Source organism: Amblyomma americanum, chromosome 7 (assembly GCF_052857255.1).
Source record: "Amblyomma americanum isolate KBUSLIRL-KWMA chromosome 7, ASM5285725v1, whole genome shotgun sequence".
Lineage (NCBI taxonomy): Eukaryota > Metazoa > Arthropoda > Arachnida > Ixodida > Ixodidae > Amblyomma > Amblyomma americanum.
Genome location: NC_135503.1, coordinates 27,122,273 through 27,150,215, shown reverse-complemented (window position 1 = coordinate 27,150,215; position 27,943 = coordinate 27,122,273). Strand labels below are relative to the sequence as shown.

The following is a 27,943-nucleotide window of genomic DNA, read 5'->3' as shown; positions in this document are numbered from 1 at the left end:
GCAGGGCTGGAACGAAAGAGGGACGGCCAAATACAATGCAAAGCTGTGACGGGATAGCGATCACTTACAACCAACACGACTACAATACTGCACAGCCAAAACAGCTAACGCTGATTTGTCGCATCACATGGTATGGGCACCTGTGCATTTTTATTGCTGGGATCAAACAGTTTCGTTTTCCTCCTGATAATAAAGAAAAAAAATTATCCAAACACACGACAATAAAATCTCATTCAAGGTCTAAAGGTCGGTAGGGGAGAAACCCCCTCTAAAATACTGCCGCTAAAACGAATGGTAATTGAGTCCTAAATAAAAGACCGCGCATTCCTTGCGATTCAGCTTGGTTTACATCGGCCAAATAATCAGCCAACAGAAAGCGAGAATATTTTCGGATCATTTACGGCGCTATTGTACGCAGATAGTATCAATGCTGAAAAAAAGTCCAAAGACTAGCGGCGATAGATTTTTGAAAAGCCTTGAAGCCTATGCTAGCGTGCACTGTTGGGACATATGCCTAAACGCGAGTCTTAAATCAAGCTGAAACCCTCATTATAGAGAAGCGAGAACCTGGACTACTCGTATACACTACTTGCGGTTATTAAAATGTCTATGTCGTTGCCGCTTCTTTGTCTTCTTCTTGAAACCTGAATCCTTCGTCGTATGCGCAGTATCAGTGAACGACGACGAAAGTGCTGGTGTCTCAGTCATGCTCACATTGCCGGAATCGACACCAGAGGGCATGTCCGCTGAACGCAGTCTTTGAGAGCGAGCTTTGCCCTTGTGAGAACTCGCGGTTTCCGGAGTTTTCGCCAGGGCCGGTGTGACGGCGCCACTGCTAGCGCCTGCTGACGACAGTGGTGTCTGAACGCCGCTCGGTGATCCGCTGTGCAGTTTAAGCGGCGATCCAGGGCTCCTTGTTGGGCTTCCTGGTGCGGAGGGTGTTCCTACTACCGGATTCGAAACCCTTCCTTGACGCATACCAGGCGAGCCTCTTCGACTCGACACCGCGCTTGATGATTTTCTGGCGGGCACAGAAGAGCCGGGTGCTTGGTTTGACTCAATGGTATCCGAGTTCGGAAGCGGTACGGGCTCAAAGAAACTTCCGTCGATAGCTGGAGACGGTTGGTGGCCAGCAGCATTTTGATGCGCAGAAACACCGTTCGTATTAGCGAGGCCGCATTCTGCGAGGCTTCTGCTAGGCTGATTTTCAGCTTTCCCTACTAGCCCAACGCTACCGACGACTTTGGGGCCAGTTTCCCCAGAACTTCTTTTCACTGATGATGCCTGTGGCCTTGCAATTGCAGCGAGTTCCGTGGCTGATGGGGCAGCATCTGGCTCACTTTCTGCAGAGAGCGCGTGCTCTGAGGTCCGCTTTGGTACGTGCAGTCCATCCTGTTTCTGACGTTTCGCAGCTTCTACCGGCTTCGTTTCGGGCTTCTGGCTCAGTGGCCCCTGTAGAGGCTTCACGGTGAGGTCCTCTGCCAAAAAAAAAAAAAAAGTTGAGAAGGGACACAGATTAAACGCTGTACCTGAAATGAGATACAAAATGTTAGGACATGCACCTTATTGATATTAAATTCTCGAACACAAGGTCATCTTTGAATTTTATAAAACAATGTCGTTAGTCTGTGCGAAGTGTCCACATTAACGCTGGAAAACAGAATACCTTGGTATTTAGACATGCTGATTATGCATTATGTAAATTAGGATCCAATAAAACTATTCTTCGTTCTTCTACAGCCTTTCCTGTATTAGGTCTATAGCTCACATTTTTTGTGAATGCCCTGCCTACAACACCGAAATACAGTCTCTCTGCCGTGCACTGAAGCATCTCGACCTGCGCCCACGGACGGAAACGAAGATTCTCGGCCTCTGGCCGCGGTGGTCGTCGGCGGTGAAGGCCTCCAAAGCACTGCTCCGCTTTTTGAGGGCTTCTGGCCTGCACGATAGGCTGTGACTTTACTGAACGCTGTGACTTTGCATAGTGACTAATTTCCTGCAACTGTCTTTTCTCCTTCATCTTTTTCTCCCCTCACCCCTTTCCCACCGTGCAGGGTAGCAAACCGGCTATTCGTCTGGTTAACCTCCCTGCCTTTCCTCCTCCTCCTCCCCCTCCTCCCCTGTATTAGACGACCCTACTTGAAAAGTAGATCGCTTCCAAGTGCATTTTCAATTTGCCTAGCTTTGTTACTCGTATAAATAAAATCCTTTCCATGGGATCATAATACAAAGCCGTAAGTGAGAAGCGCTAATGAAGTAAATTGAAGCCTACAGACCTGACGACCGTTGACACGGCACCGCACCCGGCCCACCCACGCAAGGCTTGTTGCTGTGGCTGGAAATGGTCGTACGATCGTCGATAGCGGCGTTCGCCGCAGCCAATCTGTCAAGTCTGGAAGATCTACGCCTGCCGCTGCTGAAAAGCTCCATCGCCGCAATCAGGCGGAACACGTTAGTCAGATGAGTGGAGCCAGTTTCGGCCCACGTCTCGGCATAGGTGTCCCTCCGGCGGTCCTTGTGACTGCGGCCGCCAGAGAATCTCATCGGGGCGAAGCTGTTGGTTCGCAAGAGCAGGGCGAAAACACACGGTTAATGGGGAATATGCTGCGCGCTTTCGTCGCATCTGGCATCTAAATTGCAGAAGGATCATTTCAATTCGCTTTTCTCTCAGTTTCATTTCCAAAAGCAGAAAATCGAATTTTCTAGGTTGCCTTGCTGGTTTCGGGGAAACTTTTTTTTTTGTTTACAGATACTGCGATCTTGCGGGAAGGTCACAGCAGGTGGAAACTCTAGTCTGTAAAATATAAGCGCACGATACATTTATTGGTTGATTGATTGATTGATTGATTGATTGATTGATTGATTGATTGATTGATTGATTGATTGATTGATTGATTGATTGATTGATTGATTGATCGGTTGTTCGATTGATCGATTGGATTGATTGATTGATTGATTGATTGATTGATTGATTGATTGATTGAGATCGATCGATCTATAGATTTTCCACTTATAGTCACTGCCATCAGATTCCTGAGGGGAAAGGGTTGCCAGCTGTGAGTGCTCCACCACCCTACTTTTGGAACAACACTCCCAGATATCAGCTATGACTACAAGAAATACGAACGTACTCGAATAGGTTCTGTTCGGTCTTGATTTCCTCTGGAAGGTGGGCCTCCTTGGTCTCCGGAAGCTTGGTCACAAGGAAACCGGTCAAGCCGCAGATCAGGGACAAGGTCGCGAATACCGCCAACCGCCACTCGTACTTGTCCTTGAGAGACAGGGAGAAAGCGCAAGCGGAAAAGGATACAGAAAATTACCCGCCGAAGTAACAATCCTGCACGTGTCACCAAGTGTCACAAGCTTCGTCGACAGTGAAAACACCGAATATAAAACGAAAAGAACAGTCGTGGTCGCAGACAGTTTTGGTCACGAAGGCAAATTCCTTGGAGGCACCAACGCTTCATCTTTTACTAGATTTGCAACTGCTGTTCAATTTAAGCCCGTGCCTTCCAACTCGATATAAGTGTACGCTGTCGCAGTTTTCACAGAGCCTACAGCCAAAAATGTCTTCGTCAAAATGTTTTTAAAATAGAGTACTGCTCTCAAATAGCTAAACCAGTGTGGCACAAGCAGCTGAAAAGTGTATTAAGCGACCATCGAGAGTGAGTTCACTTGCCAGCCGAAAAATTTCTTCATTCAGCGAAATTAAGTTTAAAGTTTTTGGCTGATTGTACGACCCTTCTAATTTCATAGTTCAAAAAAGACATTTCTCTCTCTAGTGCGAATTTGCAGATACTTGCGTCAAGCATATGATTATGATGATTATTGGTTATCAGGAAATGAAAGTCGCGGTAACTGCCTCACTTCTCGCGGTAGACACCTCAACTGCGCCGTGAGGGAAGGCAGGAAGTTGGGAGTGATAAAAGAAAGGAAGAAAGAGGTGCCGTAGTGGAGGGCTCCGGAATAATTTCGACCACCTTTGGATCTCTAACGTGCACTGACATCGCACAGCACACGGGCTTATTTTGCGTTTCGCTCCCATCAAAACGCGCCGCCGCGGCCGGGTTCGAACTTCAGTACTGGGGATCAGTAGTCGAGCGCCCTAACCACTGAGCCACCGCGGCGGGTTCAAGAACTAACCAAAATGCGCGAGCATTCTTTTAAGATCAGAATGAAGAGACCAAGCTTAGGTGCAGCATCCTAAGGAGTTCGAATGAATGAGTCCACGTCGTACTTATTTTACAAGTGGAAAAGTTCAGCAAAGTTTGTGGTAAATATGTCACAAAATAGAGTTTGAACATACGAATGCACCAGCTCATACTGTCCTGAAAGCAGTAGCGTGAATACGTAAGAAGTCATTACCTAGAGGTGGAAGTATTATGCATTCCGGCATAGCATACGCTGCATACCATGGGAGCGGGCAGAATTCAGGACTTAAAATGCAGACGACTTAGGCATGAAAGATCAGCGCTCTTATCATGCGGTCCTTTGAAACAACAAAAAAAACTGCTTAATTCCAAATAGTGAAATGTCGGTCATCCACGTAAAAATTATTCAGCACACTGCTTCCTTTCTGTACGAGCACGGATAGCGGTATAGCACCGGTGTGTTCCCCCCAGTGCCTCTGGGGGGAACACTCAGAATAAAGGAACACAGGCAAACCCACATTACGAACGATTCGTTCTATTTGCTCGTGCCCTTCGCGTTCTTTTTCAATGATGCAGTACTAAATGGTGCCACCGGACAATGCGGTAACGATGTCCCGTTTGCTGGGCACGTTTTCCGGCATCTTGCTTTAGCTTTGAGGTCCCTCTTTGGTGGTTTCAGTACCACATGCGGCTCTTGTATTGTCACAGTGGTCGATGTACATATAAGTTTTTATGCAACACAAGGATTCGTCTCATTCGGTTTGCCATCTTGGCAGTGGTTAACGTCTTGAAAGAAAAAATGCACGGCTGCATTTGATCCCAGTGCCTCTGTTTTTATCAGAACACTGACGTTGACTCTTTATGATGACCTATAAGTGTGCTGCACTGTTATCGACATTGGCACAAAGAGGAGCACAAAAATCACTCACCGTCATAGACTTCCCGTAGATCAGAGGCGCTATTAATGTACCGATTCGGCCGAAGGCGGCGCAGAGATTGAAGCCCAGAGCCCTGATGGTCGTAGGGTAGAGCTCCGCGGCGTAGAGGAATACCACGGTGTAAGCAATGTTAATAGAGAACCACGCTACCATAACAGTGAAGTAGGTCTCCACTTGATCTGGCGGAATAAAAAACAAGGGAGAAGAATTTGAACAGCTGTTTTGTATATTGAAAGTCTAATTCCTCCATTTTCATGCTTACAGAGTGCTTGGTTTGGTTTATGAGGGTTTAACGTCCCAAAGCGACTATGGCTACGAGGGACGCCGTAGTGAAGGGCTCCGGAAATTTCGATCACCTGGGGTTCTTTAACGTGCACTGACATCGCACAGTACACGGGCCTCTAGAATTTCGCCTCCATCGAAATTCGACCGCCGCGACCGGGATCGGACCCGCGTCTTTCGGGCCAGCAGCCGAGCGCCATAACCACTCAGCCACCGCGGCGGCCAAAAATAAACAGGCATTCACTAGGATGCGAACCCATGGTGCCACGAACATTTTTTTCGCTGGCCACTGCAAGAGATCGCTATGAAGTCTCCGCAGCCTTTCACAGAATGCGTTACTCCAAAAATTCACAAAGTACCCTCAAAGCTTGCCTCTTGTGTCTGTCACAAACTTGGCGCATTCGCATTTACGAATAGGAGATTCGAGACTGTCGTCTTATTGAGAATAAATATGGTAGCATTTCTTAGCTAATTAATTTGTATCCGCCATTAAGTCAGCCTCCAAACATAAAGGTTTGCGTTACAAAACATACAGTGAGAGAGTCCGCTCTGCCATTATTTAATCTCGCCAAAACAAAGCGGTCGATACTCAGAAAGGCTCTCGAACAAATTCTCGATGGCCAATGGTTCGATGATAGCGCTATTTTTCTCCTACTGTGTCAACGCTGCTCTTGAAGTGTAGTCGTGCATAACAGCCGCCATGAGAGCCGTGTTTTTGGTGCCTTGCTTCGAGGCTGGTCGTGTTAGTCAAACAATGAATAATATCGCTTCATATCGGCGGGTAATTCGAATGTTCGAAAGCGGCAGCAAATACTATGTTAAATCCTCCGCGCATTGCGCCAGTTAAATTTTATCGAATCATAATTTTTTTCAAGTTAATGCTTAACCTTCAAAGCTTTAGTCATAGCATGGAAGTGGTGGCTACACTCTTAACACGGGTAAGATTCTTTGCTTCGAAACAAGGCAAGAAATATGGCTCGCTTGCAATGTATATGGCATAAATAAACCCTCGTTAATTCTGGCGGCAGATGTCCGCACAGAAATGCCTTGCAAAGAGGCTGAGCCGATCACATCAAAAAGCAGTCAACGGCAGCATAACCCGTAAAGCAGCATAAGCCGTGCACTCTGTGTATTTCTGTCCGAGATTTCAAGATCAAGGCGTACGCTTTTTGCACCCAAGAACACCTGTCAAACTGTATAAGGTGCCGTTGTCGACTATGTGAAGACTTTGCCTGTCGGCGCGTGAGTAAATGATCTGCAGAAGCACATTTCTCATGCTTCATCTCTTGCTTTGAAGTCCATGAAAGGTAACAGAGATGCATTTATGGCTCACGACCCGGTCCGCTTCTTTTTCTTTATACATTCCCACGTTATCTCTTTATTTCTGTTGCTAGTTTCCACTTAAGCCCCTGACGAGGAAGAGGAATAAATTTTATTTATAAAAATAAATAAATAAAAATAGCTCTGGGAGGGCTCCTAAACGTCCGACTGGTCACCTGGGCGAGGCGTGAGGCAAAGGTCAGAGGGCTCCTAAACATCCAGGAGCCCTCTGGCCTTTGCCTCACGCCTCGCCCTGCTAACCAGCCTTCGCTAGCTCATTAGGTTGGCGGCAAGCAGAGCATCCTTCCAGGAAGAGCGAGATAAGTTCAGAATGGGCCCGACAGCCCGCGGTTGCAGGCAGGCCTAACGATAATGGTAGAGGTCGGCCGCTGGGGCCTGACAGTGTGTTGGGTATAAGGCCGGGTGAATGCGGCTCGCTATTACCGGCTAGGCATAAGAGTTGTTCTGGAGTTGCCTCCAAACTGCCCTCTCGTGTGTCGAGTGAGTGGTGTGGCGGTGGGCAAAGGCGCCTATATATAAGAGCCGCCGCGGTGGCTGAGTGGTTCTGGCGCTCGGCTGCTGGCCCGTAAGGCGCGGGTTCGATCCCGGCCGCGGCGGTCGAATTTCGATGGAAGTGAAATTCTAGAGGCCCGTGTACTGTGCGATGTCAGTGCACGTTAAAGAACCCCAGGTGGTCGAAATTCCCGGAGCCCTTCACTACGGCGTCTCTCATAGCCTGAGTCGCTTCCGGACGTTAAACCACCATAAACCAAACCAAGCCAAAGGCGCCTATACTCTTGCGGTAGTAAGTCATGATCGCTTGATAGTAAGGGATGCCGTCGTTTCCCCTGCCACGGGGTTTGGGACAGGGTTCCATCAGCGCTCGGAAAGTAATTTCTCGAGCGTACGCCTGAACGCACAGATTACCGAGGAGACCCTCCGGCTCATGGAATGTCATAATGACTCAAGCAGCACTCGAACTGTGCCCTGCCGTACAAGTCCTATCCGCAGCCATCCGAGATGGAAGCCCGCCTTGCGCACGAATGATTTGTGTTTCTGCACATTTCCGGGGCTCCGTAGCAGCAGCCCCCATGTTTCGCATAACTAAGCTTACCTTTGGGCAGGACAGCGGCAGGTACGCAGCTCGCACAGGTGGCAGCGAGCGATCCGGAGAGAACCTGCCTCCTCCCTCGACGAACGATGAGGAAATATGCCGCCACTGGCGCCACCGAAGCGACCAGGAATTGCGATACGTTGCTCGCTGACTGGGCGAGCACGTCGAGGGCGATGCTGTAGTAGGTAATCGAGCACGAGAACCTGCACACCCGTGAATGGAATCCGCCATGCGCAGGATTTGATGAGTATGTGCAGCTCAACTAGCAAAAATTTATGGATTTCTTTGAAGTCCTAAACTCTGAAAGGACGAGCGAATCAATATTCTCAAATAAGGAGGGCAGAGTCCACTGAAGGGAGAGAACAAATAGACGGGAAAATATATCATCTTAGGGACGTCTATTCCAGGCTCCATCTTCTCATGTGACAAAACGGAGCCGGACATATGCTGCAGAGTCCCATAGTCTCTGCAGTGTGTTATATCGTCCCTGTTAAACAAGCTCCAAGGGCATCCAGAAACAAACTCCAAGAGCATCAAGACCAGAGTTCTAAAATATTTGGATGCTAGCAATGAAAAAACGCTCCCGACCGCATGACCTGAAAGGAGACTCATTGGGCTGTATATTGTTTATAAAGGCGGTGCCTACACTTTTATAAAGTGCCAAAAATAATAGACAGTTTTAGCAGAGCGTATCTGCGCTTCCGCTCCGCTCAGCCGGCAAGCGGGAGCGCTACTGCGCATGCACCAAGCGCTCAGATGGGAGCGCGCGAGCGGACCGGCAGTTCCGCTCCGCTCGTACGCAATGCTAGCGGAGCGCGGAACGGTGCGACGATCGTGGCTCACGCAAATCCTTCTGTTCTCGCGCTTGTTTGCTAGTTCAACATGGCGGCCGGTTCAACAGATGCCCCATGTGCCGCAACCCCTGCAGAACGCACAGGCGTCTCTAGCCGCGAACCTAGAAGAAAGAGGTTGCGCGCTGATAAATATTTGAGACTTTTGCACGAGGTGGTTGCGCCAAACCCATTCAACAATCTCTGTGTTTGGGAGAAAATGCGCCGAAATAAGAAAATTAACAAACGTCTATCCAACAACAACGTGTGTCTTTCACTTCACATGTTATAAAATGTTCACGCCAAAAATATTTTTTAGAAGTGTGGCGGAAAAATAAAGCTCTTTTTTTTATTATCTGGTATCACTTTTTATCACCAGGGAGCTCCTCGTGCAGTTCGTATGTGTGCCTCCGTTTAGTTAAAAAGCTGTTTTACAGCCAACGCTCCGGTAAGGCTGAGCGGGTACCGTGAGCGGAGCGGAGACACAAATACGCTCTGCTAAAACTGTCTAATATCGCTCTTATGAATGACATCATTTGCTTGACGTTATTTCAACCAGGGCATGTGGTTATGTGATGCATCGTGGCCTCAGACTTTCCCCGCACGCTGGAACGCGTCAGAAGCGAATGGCTTTGGACATGCATCAAGGTAGTACATTTTTAAAAAGGAACCATAGCACGACAATGAAGACTTGACGAGAGACAAAGCACGGAGAAGCAATATCCGTCCGTGTCTGAGCCGCGCCTTGTGTCTCGGCTCGTCTTTATTTGCGCGCCATGGCTTCGTTTTGAAGCTTGAACGCAATTAAGTGTCAAGCGTGTGGCCAAATGAGCCGCAGCAATAAACGCCGGTGTCTCAGCAAACTTTTAAGGTCCGCGAAAGTGTGTGCCTCAGTCGCATGAGCTCGAAGGACTGTGAAGTATGATGACTTCTAAAAAAAAGAAAAACTATCGCTGCAACTGAAATAATGTACAATATGCACGTATATAGCCGAATTTTCTTTTCGTGCCATATCGTTATGCAACGCTCCAAAATTTTGGTCAGAGTTGGACACAAACATAGTTTCAAGGTGTTCAAGCGAAATTAAATGTTAACTCATGTCGTTGCATGCTTAATTCATCCAAGCCCAAGAGAACGTAGAGAGTAATGCGTGTGCGTCACGAAGGCGTTTGGACTTCAAGTTGCCATATATACAAAGGAATGTTCGCGTAACCACTGGTTAAGGCATATTTTAAGTCATTATAACGCGAAGACTTCCATAAAATTTCAGGATGCAATTACAGAATTTTCGCACCAAACGCACATATGTTGGACAGGCTTCAGCCGTCCAAGTGTTCATGGTCATGTCCTGACATTCACATGTGAGGTGTCATTAGGTGAAGTCGTGGAATTTATAGCTAAAGAGAGGGGAGGGGAGAATGATTCGTCAGTTTTGTCCCCAGTAGTACATTATGACCAAAGTTTAAATTCATGTCACGATAATTCCAGATGACGTGTCCGGAACAACCTTCCCGCTTTGTTGAACATTACTTGTTCATCTTTGTTTTACAGAAAGCCGTACTCAGCCAGCGTTTGCAATGATCCAAACAGTGCAGTGAGAGTAGAAAACTCCTCTGTGTGCTCACCAGCAAAGGCTCAGCACCGTTCCCGAAAGCTGGTACTGTGTCCCGAAGATGACCAGCAGGTCCCGTAGTGACTTCTCCTGATGCTCTAGGTCTTGAGCCTGCAGGTGCCGTAAAATTTCCCCCTGAGTTTCATGTGCCCAGCGTGAGCCTCCTTAATAAAATGCCCAATAAGACAATAAGAATTATGAAAAAAAGGGAAAGTGCATGGAGAGACGAATATAACAGTGGCTTAAGTGTATCCCTATTGGTGGAGACACATCCAAAGCACGATATACTCATTATAAGACATTCCACGTTTCCATTTCAATAAAATTCCCTCGATTCCATTCGTAGTCGTCAAGGCTGCATTTATGGAACATTGCTCGTAAATGCTACCGAAACCTAACCCGAGATGCCGGTGTTTGGGGATAGACGGGATGGAAAACGTATTCAGCGAGGCTGCCTTGAGAACGGCGGTTGCATTCCCTCTCAGTTTTCGTTACTTTGGGGACTAATTTGATGCAATAGGCTGCAACACTTGATAACGATGGCGCAGGTCGACTAAGTTTCTTGAGTAAGCTTTTCCGGACGTTACACTTTATATGGGCACACTTTATGTGAACAGTTAGTTAAAAGCAACCACCTGCACTTCGAATCTCCTAAATAGGCACATTTCTGTTAAAGAAAATTGGCAGTGGCCTAACGCGGCTAACCCAGGAATCCAGCGAAAAGCGAGGACGCTTGCTAAGCGTGTGAGGCCCGTCCATGGCAGCTCCGCTGCACGCTCGCGACAGCCGTTCGATATATACCCACACGACCACTTTGCTATGACGTGGTTTCACATGGTCTTACGACACCCCCTCTGATGTTCTTAAGGTCAGAGTAGAAGGTCAGTTCAAAGGTCACCCAATGTCAAAGATCAACTAAAGGTCACGGATCAATGTCAGGGGTCAAAGGTTCGACACCATAAATGTACGACATATGGTCATACACGGCTGACGTCGTTGGGCTGAAGGTCGTTCAAGGTCACTCTCCAGCCTACGCGACGACTTCTTTACCTAGCGTAGTCAAGCTTTCCGCTTCAGAAATTCGGTACCGTTTCCGGACCTAACAGCATCGCAAGTGAGTAGCACTAGATGTCCTCAGCCTGCACGGTCGGCCCAGCATTTCTTAAACCAGTGTTGTTTCTCTAAAAATGGGGCGAAGTTTTTCCGCACCATTCCCATTCGCCGAGGCGAGCAATTCTTTCCACTCTCGAGATCCGCGTCGACGCTCTTGCGGCACAGCATGTTGATAGGCTGCGTCTTGATACGCCTGCAGACGACCCGGATGGACTTGGGCGGCATCCGGTTCTTGCGCAGCACGAGAGACACCACCACACAGGCATCGCGGATCCGAAGCGTGGTGATCAGCCAGCGAGGAGACTCCGGCAGAATCCTGTGCAGATACGGAGGAGGCCTTGAAGCAAGGCAGCAGCTGAGCAGTCATAGGAGTTAGAGATTGAGGGCGACGCCATTTAATTTTTGTTATTAGGAAAACTCATTTGTTTTGCTTCTTTCGTTTCTGTTGAAATTTGTTCGATAGAGATTATTGTTCAAGGAAGATTATTGCTGATAAAATTGGGTCAAGAAAATGATACTTTTTCACCCGCGTTTCGACTAAAATAATCAGTATAATAACTCAGGCCTGCTTCAATTCACCCTCGATGTACCTTAAAACTGCACTGCAGTAGTTGTCCGAGAAAATTTGTCAGAGAAAATTTATACACGGCAATGCTCGTGGGAGAGCCACTGAACAAATCAGACGTACAACTGGTGAACGCATGGGATGCGACGTAATTTTGAGTACTTTAAGTTTTTAATACAATAGGTTTAACTGTCGATCTCACAATATATTAAAGCTTTTTTTTTTGTCTGCTCGTAGTAACTTGCCTTTGTTAAATAACCGACTTCCCTTCACAGTCTCGGTGTTAAACTACTACTACCTTACGCCGGAAGCTCGCAAAGGCGAGAGCAGCCTCTAGTAAAACAGGACTTCCAGCTCTCGAGTGCAACTCACTTTCACGAAGCCATATCGGTCGCTTCGGCGCAGGCGGTGGCTGGAACAAGTCACTATTTTCTCCACACCTTTCTGTCACATCTCTTTCTTTTATCTGCTTTCTGTTCACACATGGTAGTGATGGTGCCTCGGTTGGTGCCAGCCGACAGGCCCGCGCACTTTTTTCTCCTTCATACACCCACTTGCTATTGCCAAAGCACGAATCCTCGGATTGGAAGAATGTTCAAAAGATGCTGTGTTTTGTAAAAGCTTCCACATATCAAGCAGACTATTGACATTACCATTGCAGAAGCCGCATCTGAACGTGAACATTAAGAATTTCTGGAAAGCTGTACTCATCATTTATCGTCACCACGACCATCATCATTGATTATACCTTTAAAAGCCAAGGCCATTACATAAGGGAGATGATAAAAGATTCAAGGTATTTCTGCACGAGAGATATAGCAGGGATAACCGAAGGATAAATCACAAAAGTGGTAATCAAAAACGCTTAATAAAGGCCAAGGGCCGCACATTCAAATTTTTAACTATAACAGCTGAGTGACAACAGTGTACAGGCACCAGTGCTTGATGTCCGCAGATAAAACCGAAATGCGCTTGGGAGATCCTCAAAAAGCACGCCCTAAATCCCGCTTTCAGGTAGATATTTAGAGATATTTACAGGCTGCTTCTTGCTATCACCCGACCACCTCTCTTATTTACTCATAGGTTTCATTGCAGCACCATTTTTCTGGCTAATTTCATTACTTCCTCCTTGTGCAGTGGCGTAGCCAGAAATTTTCTTCAGGGGAGGGGGCTCATGCTGCATCGCGGCCTCCTCATATAATTTGTGGAAGGATAAAACGCAAAAATAATAACTGCATTGCCATTGTCATTGACAATGCCATTGTGTATTAGATAACGCTGCGCACTGTCTAGACAAGTTAAATATGTATTTTTTTTAAATAAAAGGACGTATTCTTATGTCTTAAAAATCGTGGCAGACATGATTACAAAATATAAAACTGAGCAGGGGACAAGACACAGGAGAGAAGGACACAGGACGAGCTCGTCCTGTTTGTTTATCTTCTGTGTCTTGTCCCCTGCTCAGTTTTATGTCTTGTAATAATGTAATACCAACTATCGCCTTATCGTTCACTCGTGGGAGACATAACTGATATTAATGCTTCCATGTTTTTGCGCATTTAATAAGTAAAAAAATATCGCACGAAGTCTAGAACTATATCGGTCCGGAACCATCAAAGCAGTGCGTGCCGCTGATATGGAAAACGTAAAGACCATGAAATTAGTAAGTAGAGGACAAATATTTTAATTAATATTTGTCGTTCAAGAACCTTTACATTTTTGTACATATGCAACGGGCAGGGAAAAATCCCAGTGACGCTGTCCTTTGCACTGCGCAGCAGCAGCTGTCAGCGGTCATGTATTGCGAGTAATTGCACCGAAATTTTAGTCGCAACAGCGAGCCATCGACAGGCCCTTGAAAGTTTGTGCTAGGATGGGGCCCTTTGCGTTACATGACTCCAGGTGCATGGGCGTTGCCATGAATACCAGCCCGAGTTCGCAATGTTCGCGCCAAAAATGTCTTCTAGTCTGGAAAGGACACTGTGGGTGACAAAATCCAGAATGACTTCCGGCGCCGGTGGTTGTTTTGGTCAGCGGTGTGTGACAGTTCGAAAAAATTTGAGGGGGGGGGGGGGGGGCTTAAGCCCCATAAGCCCCCCCCCCCCCCCCCCCCCGCCCCCCTGGATACGCACTTGTCCTTGTGATATTGCTTGCAGTGCCTCCCATATTTTATATATACCTCAAGGCCCCTGTGTTCTTCAGCTGAAGGCAGCCCCAAATCTTTTATTGTTACATACAATAACAATGCTTACTCCCACGCTGGATATCAATCCTGAAGCCTCTGCTTGTTGCCCAAACTTGGGCTGCACTCCTGCATACAGCATACACTGGACTCAAGGCTTTGACTATGTAGAAAGTGGCTCCTGTCGGCGGGCTGCAGAAGCGGACTCAAGTTTTTTGAGACCGTCGTCAGATGGCACCTAAAACTCCCGACGCTCTCGACCAACTAGGGCACCACAATTTTTTGCGGCTCTTAAGAACTCCTAAGCCGGCCTCTTACCGTACAGGCATGGACAAAATTTTACAGGATGCATGTCAGCGGAAAAACAAAATACGTTTGTGCGCTGCCTCACCTGCCAGTTAGCTGGAATTTGTTCCACCGAATAGAGCACATCGGTCGCTCATGCTTCTGGGTTGTTCATGGAGTTACTTTGCCCGAAAGCGTAGAAATATTTTTTTTTCGCAAATCCGCATCCTGCATCCCGCAAAGTAAACGGAGCAAGCTGTTGCTTTCGAACCTTCTTCGCGAGTTTCCTAATTGAAACTGACACCTATTGCAGGTGCATGCTGGTAGTGGTCGTTGGTGGCCTTTCTGATGGACAAACAATGTTTTTTTTTTCATTTCTACTAGGGAAGGCGCGATTGCACTTGAAACGGAATAGCGTGCCCTGTTTACTTAAGTCTCCACCTGCACTCGTCGCAACGTGGGACATTATAGAAACAAAGAATCTTCGATAATCGTCTAATGATTTTCAAGGTGGAATAAGCAACATTGATAGTTAACTGATCTCGGAGTTTTGTCTGGGGAATTCCTAGGATCTGGCCATGTGATTCTAGCCTGACAAGCATTGTGAAGCACTTTTTTGGTGCATGGATACCCGAGGAAATCTTCTCTTACGCACAAAAAAAAAACGATGCACGGCTATGTCTGCAGCTTGAATTCCGATCTTTACAAATTTTCTGTCGCAGTCGCATTTCCATGTTTTACATCGACGTATTTAGTGGCGTGGTGCCGGGTGTCTCACGATTTTGGTATATTAATATCTTTGTTCGCCTCAGCTGGAAGTCTAACCCGTGCCATATGATCAGATAGCCTTCCGTACACTTGTTTCCATTTGAAAAATCCTTGGAGCAACCTTTTTATTAATATCTGTGTCAAAGTTCCACAGCAGGAATCGAGCAATAATAACGGCTTCGTATTGCGCAAAATATCCGAATGGTCGTGATCAGTACCACCTATATTCAAATACGCGACTTGCCTATGTGCCATAAAACCCAACACAACACAACACAAATACGCGAGTAATTATTCATCAGCACCGCCAAAGCGCAGCCGTGCGATCACAAGTTCTGTTTTACACCGGATTCGTACATGACCATTGAGCATTGATGCATCTTTTCAACACCATGCGAGACTATGACTAACGCAAGTCTTGAAGTTGACTAATTATACACGTCAACCCCTTGACAACACTTCTCCATGCTTACTCTCCAATCAAATATGAAAAGAGACACCTGCGTACAATTCGTAATGAAGGCCGGCAAAGCCTTACAGACACTTGAGCACTTGACAATTTTTGAAAAAAAAAAATGGGAGGGAGCGGGAGGGGTGTCCACGTGTTCTTCAGGTGTATGTCCCGTTGTTTTTCGTTGCGCATTTTAATGACCACACTCACCAGATGCTGGTTAGGAGCACCGCGGTTGGCAGCATGACTGTGAGCTGCGCGTCCCGCCACTCGTGCACCAGGGCCAGGATCACGCCGCCCAAGGCTATGCCGACGCTGTAGCCACAATACGTGGTCGTGCCGTAAAGGGCTCGGTAAGGCAGTGCGACGAACTCCACCACTGCGGTTTCGACACGCAGGGAATCCATCAAGGTGGCATGGAAAGCTTCTCCAAGTTTGACCGCACAAGCAGACAGACGGCCAGAAACGACTTCGTTACCGATTCGGCAAAATTCCCTCTGTTCTGAACACACGTCATAGGGAACAGGAACTGCAGTCAACCTCAATCAATGTATCCCGGATGACCCTTCGGTATCTTACGCGTTCCTCTTTCACATGATTCTGTCGTGACGAAGTTATCATTTATATATTGTTGTATGACGCAGTCTTCGAGAGCAAGCGGGTTTTCTCCTTTTAAGGACATAGCCTCGGGCAAACAAGCAACTCGCAATGGTTCCAAAAAATCATCATGAGCTTACTGGCTCTGTGCAATTTCTCTTCCTTCTCGTCGAAAAAAGACATTTACTTCCGCTTTCCGGAAATGGCTCCATGTTTGGCAACCCTTTTCGGGCACAAACAAAGAACGTAGTCGTGTGTAATGAGTACTAAAAACCATCCAAAGCAGCAGTGGACTTACGCAGCACGTAGTTCGTGTAGCAGAGTGCCGATAGGGCCGCGCCCACCACAAACCGAAAAATGTTGAAGAGGACGAAGTTCTGGACGCTGTACATAGACAAGCCCACCACCTCCACGAGCACGGCGGAAAAGCACACCACAGGCCTTCGTCCGATTCTGCGGTCCACAGAGATCGAATTTTTTGTATTAAAACAAACACTCGTAGATCCATCTTTGGGCCCGCGTTCCAATTGTCATGCCGTGACGCATACTGTCCTCAGCATTTAACTGCAAGGTAGGTATTAATAATAATAATAATAATTGGTTTTTGGGGAAAGGAAATGGCGCAGTATCTGTCTCATATATCGGCGGACACCTGAACAGCGCCGTAAGGGAAGGGATAAAGGAGGGAGCGAAATAATAAAGGAGGAAAGAGGTGCCGTAGTGGAGGGCTACGGAATAATTTCGACCACCTGGGGATCTTTAATGTGCACTGACATCGCACAGCACACGGGCGCCTTAGCGCTTTGCCTCCATAAAAACGCAGCCGCCGCGGTCGGGTTCGAAGCCAGGAACTCCGGATCAGTAGCCGAGCGCCCTAACTACTGAGCCACCGCGGCGGGTCACAAGGTCGATATTGCAGCCAGTTATTTTCTTGAACGAGCTGCTGCATGGGAAACTGCATTTGCTGTAACATGATCCTGTGGTTAGTTAATATTTACTTGCCAAGACGATGCGTTCATCATATTGTGTGTGGTGTATCGATGGTTACGAATTGTTTAATAACTACGCAATACAACCAATCTCTGTGGCGCCACTTCCTCTTCGCTCCCCCAAAGTTGGAGCGAAACGGGACTTGAGCGAAGTGAAGGCTCGGCGCAAACCGGGCGCAACGCATGTACTGTGGCGCCATCTAGGCGAATGAACTGCATACCAGGTGGCTGAGCCTACCTGTCCGCCAGAAGACCGGACACGGTGAGCCCAAAGAACGAGCCGACCAGGAACGCTGTGTTGATTGCAGAGTAAAGCCACTCCCTGTCGCACACCAGATCCCACTGCGAAGCGATAAAGTTTCAAATGTGGGCCGCTTCCAACGATAATTTCATTTGTAAAAACATGTCATTTGAGCACAACGCAACCTGCTCGCTCAAATATTAATAATAATAATTGGTTTTTTGAGGACAGACAGACAGAAAAACTTTATTCAGCAAGTTTTAGACCCAGCTGGGTCCCTGGGCCACTGCGCGGTCCCGCACTGCATCAAGTAGGTCACGCCGGGACATGACGTCGGCAGCCCGAGTCACCGCAGCAAGCTGCGATGTCGGGTCTGCAGACATAAAAGGAAATGGCGCAGTATCTGTCTCATATATCGTTGGACACCTGAACCGCGCCATAAGGGAAGGGGAAAGGAGGGAGTGAAAGAAGAAAGAGGTGCCGTAGTGGAGGGCTCCGGGATAATTTCGACCACTTGGGGACCTTTAACGTGCACTGACATCGCACAGCACACGGGCGCCTTAGCGTTTTTCCTCCATAAAAACGCAGCAGCCGCGGTCGGGTTCGAACCCGGGAGCTCCGGATCGAGGAGTCGAGCGCCCTAACCACTGAGCCACCGCGGCGGGCAAATATTGTGTTAGCGCTTTTAAGCTATATTGTGTCGGCCTGTGTCAGAGACGCTGCAACTAAAGCCCGAAGTATTGCGGGAACTTTGCGTTCTGCTTTTAATAGCATGGTAACTTAAAAGATGTTTAGAAATGAACAAGGACATTTATAGTTCTGCGGTTTTTTTGCAGGACTTTTTGTGCGAACGACGCGCACGCAGGTGCAACGTGGTTAAACACTAAATTCTACCTTAAGTCAGAATTTCCGATTACAATATATATGAAATGAACACAAACACGATGCAGCTGTAGCTTCAGGCGCTAAAAACGGCAGTGTACTCTGTGAATAAAAAGCTGGGCATCACCACTTCACTACGGGTTGCAACTTAATTGTGCGCCACTGCAAAGTATTTCTTTTTCTTTTCAATAAATATAACACGTAACGCTTGCAGGGTGTGATTCTGCAGCGCACTAATATCACAGATAGAGTCACTGGTACTCCAGTACAAGCAACGTGGAACTTGGATGGGCTTTTAACGAGAGAAAATTGATCTAAACACATTGCTCGCTTATACGGCAGTGTAAACGTAATCTCACTATCACGCTTAACAGCAACTTAATTCCACTTTCACATACATATGGTCTCGGTTCACCGTCTCATAAGATAGATATCAGCTTCAGTTGCAGTTCACTCACCCTGGAAACTTTTGTCCCATATAGTAAGCGAACACACGGGATGAGGGCAGCGGTTCCATGTGAACATTAAAAAATTATGAATAAAAAACAACTACGATGTCGGTGATGGTGATGTCTTCTAGAGGTCTATATAAAAATGCTGTTTTTGAATAAGTTATCCACTGAAGCGAAACTGTGCAACTTCATCTGGAAGCAAGCAGAAATAATTGGGCACCAAATCCACCATACCCTCATGGAGGTCTGTTCCGTGCGGTTTGCAGGCATTTCACAGGTGTCAAAACGATGTACCCGTGCACATGTGCGCCTAACTTACCGACTAATGCTTGAGGACTTGCATTTGTGTAGTGATGAGAAGACAGACCTACGGAAAAAATGTCGACCTCAGTGCCTGTCCATTGCTATCGGTTGCTCTGGAAGAGAAACCTTGGTAGCACGAGCCCCATCGGTGGCAGTACCTACCACAGATAGGGCTGTACCTGCCATGGACCTGCCACGGAGTACCTGCCACGGGCAGTGGCGCACTTTAACGGCTTCACCACTGCGCCAGGAATGGAATGATGACTGCCGGGGGTCTATGAATGTAAAGTCTTGAATGACCGATCCCGAAAATATGGGCATTAATTAGCACAATGCGCTATCACGTCATGCCCTTAAGGCGGAGCTTAAGTGACAACTCTAACTTTAATTTTTTTTTTGCTAAGAAACTGCACGGGAAGCAGCGGTTGTTCCTGGTCAATTAATTCAAGCATATGCACGCACACACGAACATTCCGTGCAAGCTTGGCTCACCTCCTGGACAACAGATATCGTGCCACCAGGGACGTCGAAGAACCTCCTGGAACACGGCTTGGTTTCGCTAGTTTCGTTACCGCCTAGCTGCGGCCCGGCCATCGTCGGCCGCACGTACATCAGGCACCGGCTGAAGGAGCCGTCCGGTCCCTTGGGGATGTTCATCTCTTTCCATCCGTCGAGCGTCGTGTTGGGCGGAGCGTCCGGCAGCTGGCACCAGTGGTCCACGAGCTCTGGCCTGGAGACGGCGTACAGCATGGTGTGCAGAGCAAAGACCACCGTCGAAAACGTGGCGTAGGCTAGCATCGTTCTGTGGAAGGGACCTGTCCTGCCGATGATCGCCGATAGGTCCTCTTCGTGGCCGTCGGAGTCCTCGAGGCTTTCCTGGCGCGACAACGCTTCCCGAGGGCTGGGCATTGGCATCCGCACGCGGAACGGGAATTGGAGACTGCATCCGCCTGCGAAAGTGCGTTCGCGGGACGTGGGTTGCGCATCCAGCCTTATGTGCTGTCGAAAAGGCTCGGTTAAAAATCGGGAAGTAGTTGTCACTAAGTATTTCTGCTCTCAAAGATGGCGATTTTCTGTCGCTGAGCTAAGCCGGGTATTTTAAACGCTCCTGATCACCCCTCTGGAATATGGGACGTTATCAGGAAAAGAAAAAGATCCTAAAACCAACGACAAGAGCGAAGAAGTTTAGTGCATTAGCTGGCCTTTTACATTTCCTTGAAATCGAATTCATTCCTAAGTTTCTTGGGTTTTCTTTGAAGTGCTTAGTGAGGACTATCGCTCCACTTATAAAAGCCGCGGCCAACTCCGTTGCCCAACGTAACCTGTCTTCAAGTAAATAGCACTAAGTACAGACCCCGACAACGGGGCCGTGCTGGGGCTGGTGTGGGATGCTCTTCCATCCAGTCGATTGGAGAACGAGTTCTGAGGGCATTCCTGGTCTAAGAACGGAGGCTCTGAAACAGCGTGAACGGCGGTACCTTTAAAACGATGCAGGTCGATGCAGATTACCCGAGATTCGAGTCGTCAAAAGGGCAGATCAGCTGAAACGAAATTACGAGACTCACGCGCTGCAAAATGATGGCAGTGGTGACTAGGGGACCAGTTAGGAAAAGGAAGAAAACACCAAGTTGCCACCAGGTCACAGTTAAAAGTGGAGTGAAATCAATCCTGATTTTCCTCGGTTTGCTCAGTATTGTCCAGAAATTAAATAACTTTGATACTCTGACCAAGTTCCCATGGGAGAACCGGCGTTTCGGTGCTAACTCGGCACCTTCTGCAGGGTTGACAGGGTGAACACAAGAGACGCGCTTTTTCTGACAACAGCCACTGGGGAGGAGAAGGAAAAGTTTTATTAGAAAACTATACTGTGCTCATCTTCTTGAGTTGAGCCCTCAGTCCAAGACTCCGTGTGCCGCCGCGATGCTGCAGGCCCGCCAGAGCACCTGTCTCTGATCTTAACCACCACCATCATCATCATTAGCCTGACTACGCCCACTGCAGGTCAAAGGCCTCTCCAGTGTCTCTCGATTAACCCTGCCCTGTGCCAGCTGTGGCCAGACTATCCTCGCAAACGTCTTATCTCGTTGTCCGACCTAAATTTCTGCCGCCTCCTGCTACGCTTCTCTTCCTTTGACATCCAGTCTGTTACCCTTAAGGACCATCGGTTATATTGCCATCGCATTACATGCCCTGCCCAAGCCCATTTTTTCCTCTTTATTTCATGGGTTGCCGCTAGTAGGCGGAGAAGGGGGAGTGGGAGGGGCCAGAGCGACCACAGTATTGAGCGGAGAGCAACAGGAGGAGCGGCCCAGCTTTCCCAAAAACAGGGTACCTCGCTGGGTACCTTATTCGGGGACTAAACGTTGTTACTACTGTGATGAATGTGTGCCACGTGGGCAGGTCCAATAGGTGTGTGTGGCGTTGTCGAGGTTGCCGACGTTGTGAGCGAAAAAGCAGGTGGCCAGCCTGCCACCTACATACAACCTTTTTACCACAGCAGGCGGTAAACTGTCCCCCGATTGTGATGCAACTGTCCACTTTAGCAAGTGGGAGTTAAATTAATGATTGGTTGCAAGAGGTTGCGCGAAGTGAGCAACCAAGGTATCACACGCCCCACCGGTAGCAACCTGCTATGGCAGTGCCGCATCGCTTAACCGTTGCACCACTGCTCCAGGAGTGGTGTGAGGACTCCCCACAATCTATGAATGCAAAGTAGAGAATGGCCATGTCCGAGAAGTTACACGCAAAGAGGACCCCAGGCCGCTCAAGGGAGTCATCAAAGCTACCACGCCATACCCTTAAGGCGGAGCTTTAGCCTCCCCCGAAGTTTTTTACCGCCCTTGAGGGCGACTAACCGCGCGCACGGCGAGAGAGGTCTGTTCGGCTGACGACGGCGCTAAACTGAGGCATGAGCGAAGAAAAGCTGACGCGCTAAAAACAGGCACCGTCAATGAAAGCAGTGGCACTGAAGTCAACCACGTCTTCTAGTATTCGAGCTGCCACTCCACATTGATTAAAAGAGGAAGCGCGAATGACATAATGGGTTCGGAACGTGCAAGGACGAGGCATTGTGACGGAGGTCCTGGGTGTGGATGCCATTGGCAGCACGTGATTTTCTTTTCGTTTATACTTCTGTATACTTCTCTCCTGTCTGAACTGTTTCCTTATTTAATCCCCATTGCAGTCAACATTACGATAAAGCTAAGAATCACCCTACGCCTTCTATGAATCGACTGTGTGAAAATATGGGGGGAACAGCCTTCTGCCCCGCCCGCACTCCCACTCCGAGGATGCAGCGTTCCCGCTCGCTAACCGCGAAGGGGTCGTGCTCGAGGGAAACAAAGGGAGGGGACGACAAAGCGTGAATACTCATGTGCTATTTATTACACTTGCAATTAATCCACAGAGCGGGCCAGCTAGCTACAAAACATCAACGGGGCATTCCTCGGAAATGGAAGGCTACGTAAGAAGGACTTCCGACTTAACGGCTGGGGCAGGGGCGCGACTTCAGGGATATCGGCGGCGAACCTTTGTATGCGCCGATAATGGCGGCCGGGTTTTCCCGTGCGCGCCGCATTCTTGGGGCAAAGCCATCAGCGAGCATTTGCCGGGGAAGGTGCCGAGAGCGCGCGTTTGCTGCGCGCGTTTCGCTGCCTGGAACCAGAAGTCCAGCGGCAAGGCACAACGGATCCCCGTGCGCCTACTGCAGAAGGTGACGAGAGCGTGCGGCTGCAACCGCTCACGACGCTGGCCGGATCCCGAGGAGAGTCTGTCCGGTCCCGCAGAATTCCGCGAACCTACGAGGTGGCGCTCCCGTCGCCGTTCCCTTTCCCCCATGAGGGAGACTTCCCTCCTCGCCGAGCCGGTGCTGTTCCGAGTCCCGACGCACACCGATGGAGATGGTCAGCCGCGTCGAAATGGAGGGGGGAAACAGGTTTCTACAACTGTTCACACTTCAATTTTGCAAATCTTAGTGAGACACACCGATCACTAGACTTCTGTGCTGAATTTGAAAGCGGAAGAGCGATATTGCATGAGAAGGTGAATTTCGCTCTTGACGCACATGTACGCTCAGAGCACTCAAAGCATACTTCCATGCTATTGGGGATCATCGAGAAAGATCGCCGCGCGCGTGATTCAGCCGCATGCTGCGTTACCCGAGCTGTTGGTTTTGACGGGACAAAAGCGAGGCGAGCGGTGATGACCGCCACCTCTGAACTCGCTTTGGCGGTACACAGGAAATTTACCCTTCAAATAATTGAGCATGTGGACTCGCCCCACTACGTTTTTTTTTCAATTCATTTATTTATTCTTTATTATGAAAAACCCTGAAAAGCATCATGCCTGCCCACACTTAGACTCGCCTTCTGCGTCACTGAGTGCCCCACCTTTTATACTAGAGATATTCTTATATTAAGTTGCTAGTCGTCATCTGATGCGTCGAAGAGTGCTATCTAACAAATTAAAAAAAGTACACGAACGACTTGGCGCAACAAACGATGTCAATGTGATCTTTGCAGGGACGTTGTCGGGCGACACCGACGCCGGAAAACAACAGATGTAAACAAAAAATCAGCAGATAGAACTTCTAGTACGTTGGAGAAGTACGGAAACCTAATAAAATAAAATCGCAACAGGTTGATACCATTGGTACCATAGCGCCTTTGGTGTGTGTGTCTGTCTTTATCCTCGTCTTGATTTCGTGCTACCCCGTATGCAATAAATCATTGCTACCATCCTCTTATTCGAGAACAGCAATACTGCGCCGAGATGGGGCACCGAATGAAAGATGCCATGACGATGAAAGGTTGTTTACCACTTCATAGGAGCACTTCGCTACCAGACAGTTGAAGATTAGACACAGCAAGCAAATAAAAATGTGTGTATAATTTCCGCGTTTACAACCTAATGTCATTACGTTATAAAGTCGGTTTCCATGTATAGCAAGGATCAAAAGTTCGATGAGATGCAAACAGTGCCCCTTGGAACCTAAGAAACACAGAACTATATGCTAACATTCATGAAGGTCACCCCTAATTGGCCTGCCAGAGCACCCAAAAGCTTCGCGAAAGTTGTCAGATTGAAGGAGAAGATAGTTCGCCTCAGAACTTCGGCAGACTGGCGATTCGTTCACTTGCTACAGGACAGGAGTAGTGGAAAAGAATCAGGAAGAACAAAAGCTGGCTTCGCGATATTTCATGTGTCGATAATTTGAACGCTGAATTTCAGTGCTGCCCGCGAGCGGCGTCCAGTGTAGCGTCTAAACTTAGACTTGGAAACTTATACTTCGTCACAAGGCACGTGTGACGGCGGCGCACGAGTGTTCTCGTCGTCGCGTCGCTCCGCTTGAAGCCCAGAACACTTCTCCAAACTGCATCAGCCATCAACATCCCGTTGGTGCTAAACGAAACCACGGCATCCAGTGTGGATGTAATGCGGACGGCAGCATAGTCGTTTAAAGGAAAAATCGCAACGTTTTTGAGCACCCGTGGGCATACCATCCCGGCGTGCTTTTCATGATTTCAAGTCGAGGAACGTCATCGGGCACAACGATATTGTACAACGCCCATTTTGAATCCCGCACAAGGAGATAGTTGCGAACATAGTCATCGCCGAGCACAGTCAGCGAGAAATCCAGGCGAAAAACCTGACTTGGAACAGGGAGGCGGGTGCCCTCGAGGAAATTTTTCGTGGAGCTGGCATCCTCTGGCGCCAATAGCGTTGCTGCCCACTCACCCACTGCTTTTGCAATTGAGCGAGGATAAGCGTCCAACATGTCGTCCTATTGCTTGCCAGCGTTCAGAGTATATGTTCTGTCCAGTATCAGCAAGAGACTGACAATTAATGATGACCTGTCTTGGCAATAGGAAGAGTGTCGTTGTCGTATATTTCTGTAATAACTCTGTAATTCAGTACCAATCAGAAGACGAGTCGTGGCCTCAACAAGAGAGAAGACTACGCTCTTTGCTTGTGTGGCGGGATCCAGCAGAAAAACCAAGCAGCGCTTGAGGATTGGTGTGTAGGAGTTCCGGTAGACGACCCTGGTGATCGACCCAGTGATATTTTTCAGCAGAGCTCGCCACTCTTCAACCGTAAGCGCTGAGACAAGGTTGTGTATCTCCGTCAGGTTTGAAGCTGTGTATGCTAGCCTCGGTATGACGCGAAAAGCCGCGGCCATGTCGATGAGCTCACGCTTGGAGACGTTTAAAGTTTGCGTTGAGCGTCGAGTCGAACGCTATCGTAGACGACCTCAGCCTCTTTGCTCACCCATGGTTTATGTCCAGTGATGAAGCCGTGATGAAGATGAATTTTTATGGCGCAAGGGCATTTGTGGCCAAAGAGCACCATGGCACAAGGTAGTTTTCATTGCACAAGGTGGCGTCAAAGACCCATTTCCCAAGTATTTCACCCTAAAGAAGCCAAGAAATAGGCAGGGGAAAGCTTGTACCCATTGTATCACGGGTGAGCACCCGGCGGCATTGGGGATCGAACTCCGCACCTCCCGCATGCGAGGTGGATGCTCAGACCACTAGGCCACCGTTGCGGTCAGTGATGAAGCCAACTGCAATGTAATATACATTTGACACATTCCTGCAAGGAAGTTGCTAGAGCACATTCTCGCGCATGAAGAAAACTGGGAAGCCAATCAGGTACTTCAGGGTGATTCGTACAATAAGCCGCACTGGTGATTTTAGACTGGGACCCAGAAATTCCAGTAATGTGGAGGTCGCCTGGGCACCGAGGCGTTCGCCTTCGGTCATAGTGGTGGCACAACTTCGATAGTATTGGTAAGCGAGCTTGCCTGCTGGAGTGTTGGAATACTTGTAGTCCGAGGTGCTGTTGATCCTTCGAGCTTCGAGGAGTGCTCCGGTCGCTGCTTCCTCACTTTATCTGTCCCATAGAAAATCGTAGACTGACTTGGGCGGGTTGACGGTTTCGCTGACGATTCTCGACAGCAATGTCACTTGTTCCTCGCAGAACACTATCTCTCTGCTTGAAGCAGAAGGAATCTCGGGCGATTTCACTGCGATGATGATGACAGCGCCGATGACGATCACCAACGGGATCGAACACAGAAGGCTGAGCAGACAGAACTTCAATAGAGTAAATTGCTGGGCTAGTTGGTTCAAGATGCACAGATGGTGTTGTGTGTGTGCCTCCTTGTTTTTGTCCTGCGTCAGTTTTGCCGGTTCCATCATCTGCGCACACAGAACTTATGGCGGCCCCGCTATAAAATCCCGCAATTAGGACGCAACATGTCCCCTATGATTTTCTTAGTCTTCGTAGGACAAGCCAACAAGGCTGCGCCATGAGCCAATGAATAGTATTTTTTTCTTTTTATCTCTCTCTAGACTTCGCGGCTTTGAGCGAGTGCCAAGCGCTGCAGTCTTCGCATCTTTTCGCGTTCTTCAGGTCACTAATATTTCTGGGCAGCAGTCTCTGCTATTGCTATATCGTCTGTAAATTAGCATACCATTATAACTTGCCATTATTAATTCCCTATACTGACAGTCTTGAAGGCCTCATTGCGATTGTGACATTGGCGTCCAAAATCTTAAATGCAACGGAACAAGAGTCCATTTAGCTACTTGTTTGCCAAGTTAAATATTTGACGTGTGTCTTCAGTGATTTTTTTATTTTTCTACAAAATAAGAACAAATCGAATATGAGAAACGACCCCCAAGTTCCTTGTTTGCTTTCCTACTTGGTTTTCTTTTTCACGTACAAGAACACAGCTATGAAAGTGCGTAGGAGCAAGAATCCAATAAGCAAAAGTGGAAGTAGTATGCATGAAACAATGTCCTTCTTATTTCAACTTTTTTTTTTCGAATTTCCCCGCCCAGCGTGCGACATGTTCACATGCAAGTTGACGATAAGACTATGCAAGCAGTGGCAGCCCTGCGGCTGAGCGGTCCCTGCCAAGGCGAAGCCTCAGTTATTTTTTCTCTGCGGGTGCAGTAGCGGGCGTTTTGTTTGCAGTGAGGAGCTATACATTCTTATCAACCCAGGCAACCAGCACGCGTAAATTCGATCAGTTCTACAAGCTATAACAGCATCTACCCACTCACCAGCTGTAAACATGTATCTATGTAGAACTTATTCTTCTAAATTCAACATGCAAAATTTAAGCTCCCGAATCGCGCACATTTTATTATAAAAAAAAACGAAATAGGATCACAAATGCGACGCGCAAAATTTAAAGAAGTAGGGTAAGCGAACAAAATGTAGTTGTTCGGATGGCACAGCGCAGTGCGGGTTGAATACAGAGTCTGCATCCGTGAATAGCGCTATCGCATTCCACGCTCAAAACAAATAGGCCCCGTAATGATTGGATCAATGTAAAAGCAAGGAAATTAATGATTACGCAAGGCATCAAGCTGATAAGATCCCTAATGGTTGCCCAGTAACTATTACATTTCCAAGTGGTGCAGGGTAAAGCACTGTGCTTCTTTAAGAAACGGGAGAACATATACACACGCTGGCTTCGTTATTCATACTGGCGAAATAAAATACAGTAATGGTGACAAAACAAGACAGATTACCAAGCCTGTGTCCATCAGTCGCTATCTATTATTCGTAGCCATGGTACAAACAAAACCAGTATTGTTAACTTGAAAGAAACACGAGAGCTTGCGATTAAAAGTTAGTTCTAGCATTCAGGGCCACCAGCATTCTCTGCCTTGACACCGCAACCGAAGGCTTCGCGGAAGTCGTCCGAGCGAAGAAAAAGATGGTTAGCTTCAGAACGCCGGCGACCATATGGCGCATGCTTTGTAGCTGGGCAGTAGTAGTGGAAAATAATAAGCAGGAAAAACAATTGGCTCCGGGATATCCTCTGAAGTTGATAGGAATAGAATTTAAGCGTGG

General features: G+C 48.0%; 2 protein-coding genes across 2 annotated transcripts in view; both read right to left on the bottom strand.

The window, feature by feature from the left end:
* Positions 1–239: 239 nt before the first annotated feature.
* LOC144097627 (uncharacterized) lies at positions 240–17,397 on the bottom strand. Its single transcript, XM_077630282.1, has 10 exons — positions 17,387–17,397; positions 16,507–16,661; positions 15,822–15,990; positions 11,457–11,676; positions 10,261–10,358; positions 7,806–8,008; positions 5,081–5,268; positions 3,132–3,271; positions 2,277–2,554; positions 240–1,478 (listed from the first exon to the last, which is right to left on the bottom strand). The coding sequence occupies exons 1-10, from the start codon at positions 17,395–17,397 to the stop codon at positions 586–588; spliced, it is 2,355 nt and encodes a 784-aa protein (XP_077486408.1). The 3' UTR covers positions 240–585.
* A 24-nt stretch (positions 17,398–17,421) lies between these two features.
* Positions 17,422–27,943, bottom strand: part of LOC144097028 (solute carrier family 22 member 7-like) — a 31,477-nt gene continuing 20,955 nt past the window's right edge. Inside the window, exons 2-3 of the mRNA XM_077629818.1 lie at positions 19,568–20,025; positions 17,422–17,539 (exon numbers count right to left, since the gene is read on the bottom strand). Of these exons, the coding sequence (XP_077485944.1) occupies positions 17,432–17,539; positions 19,568–19,990 (531 nt within the window). The 5' untranslated portion in view covers positions 19,991–20,025 and the 3' untranslated portion in view covers positions 17,422–17,431. The remainder of the gene's footprint in view (positions 17,540–19,567; positions 20,026–27,943) is intronic.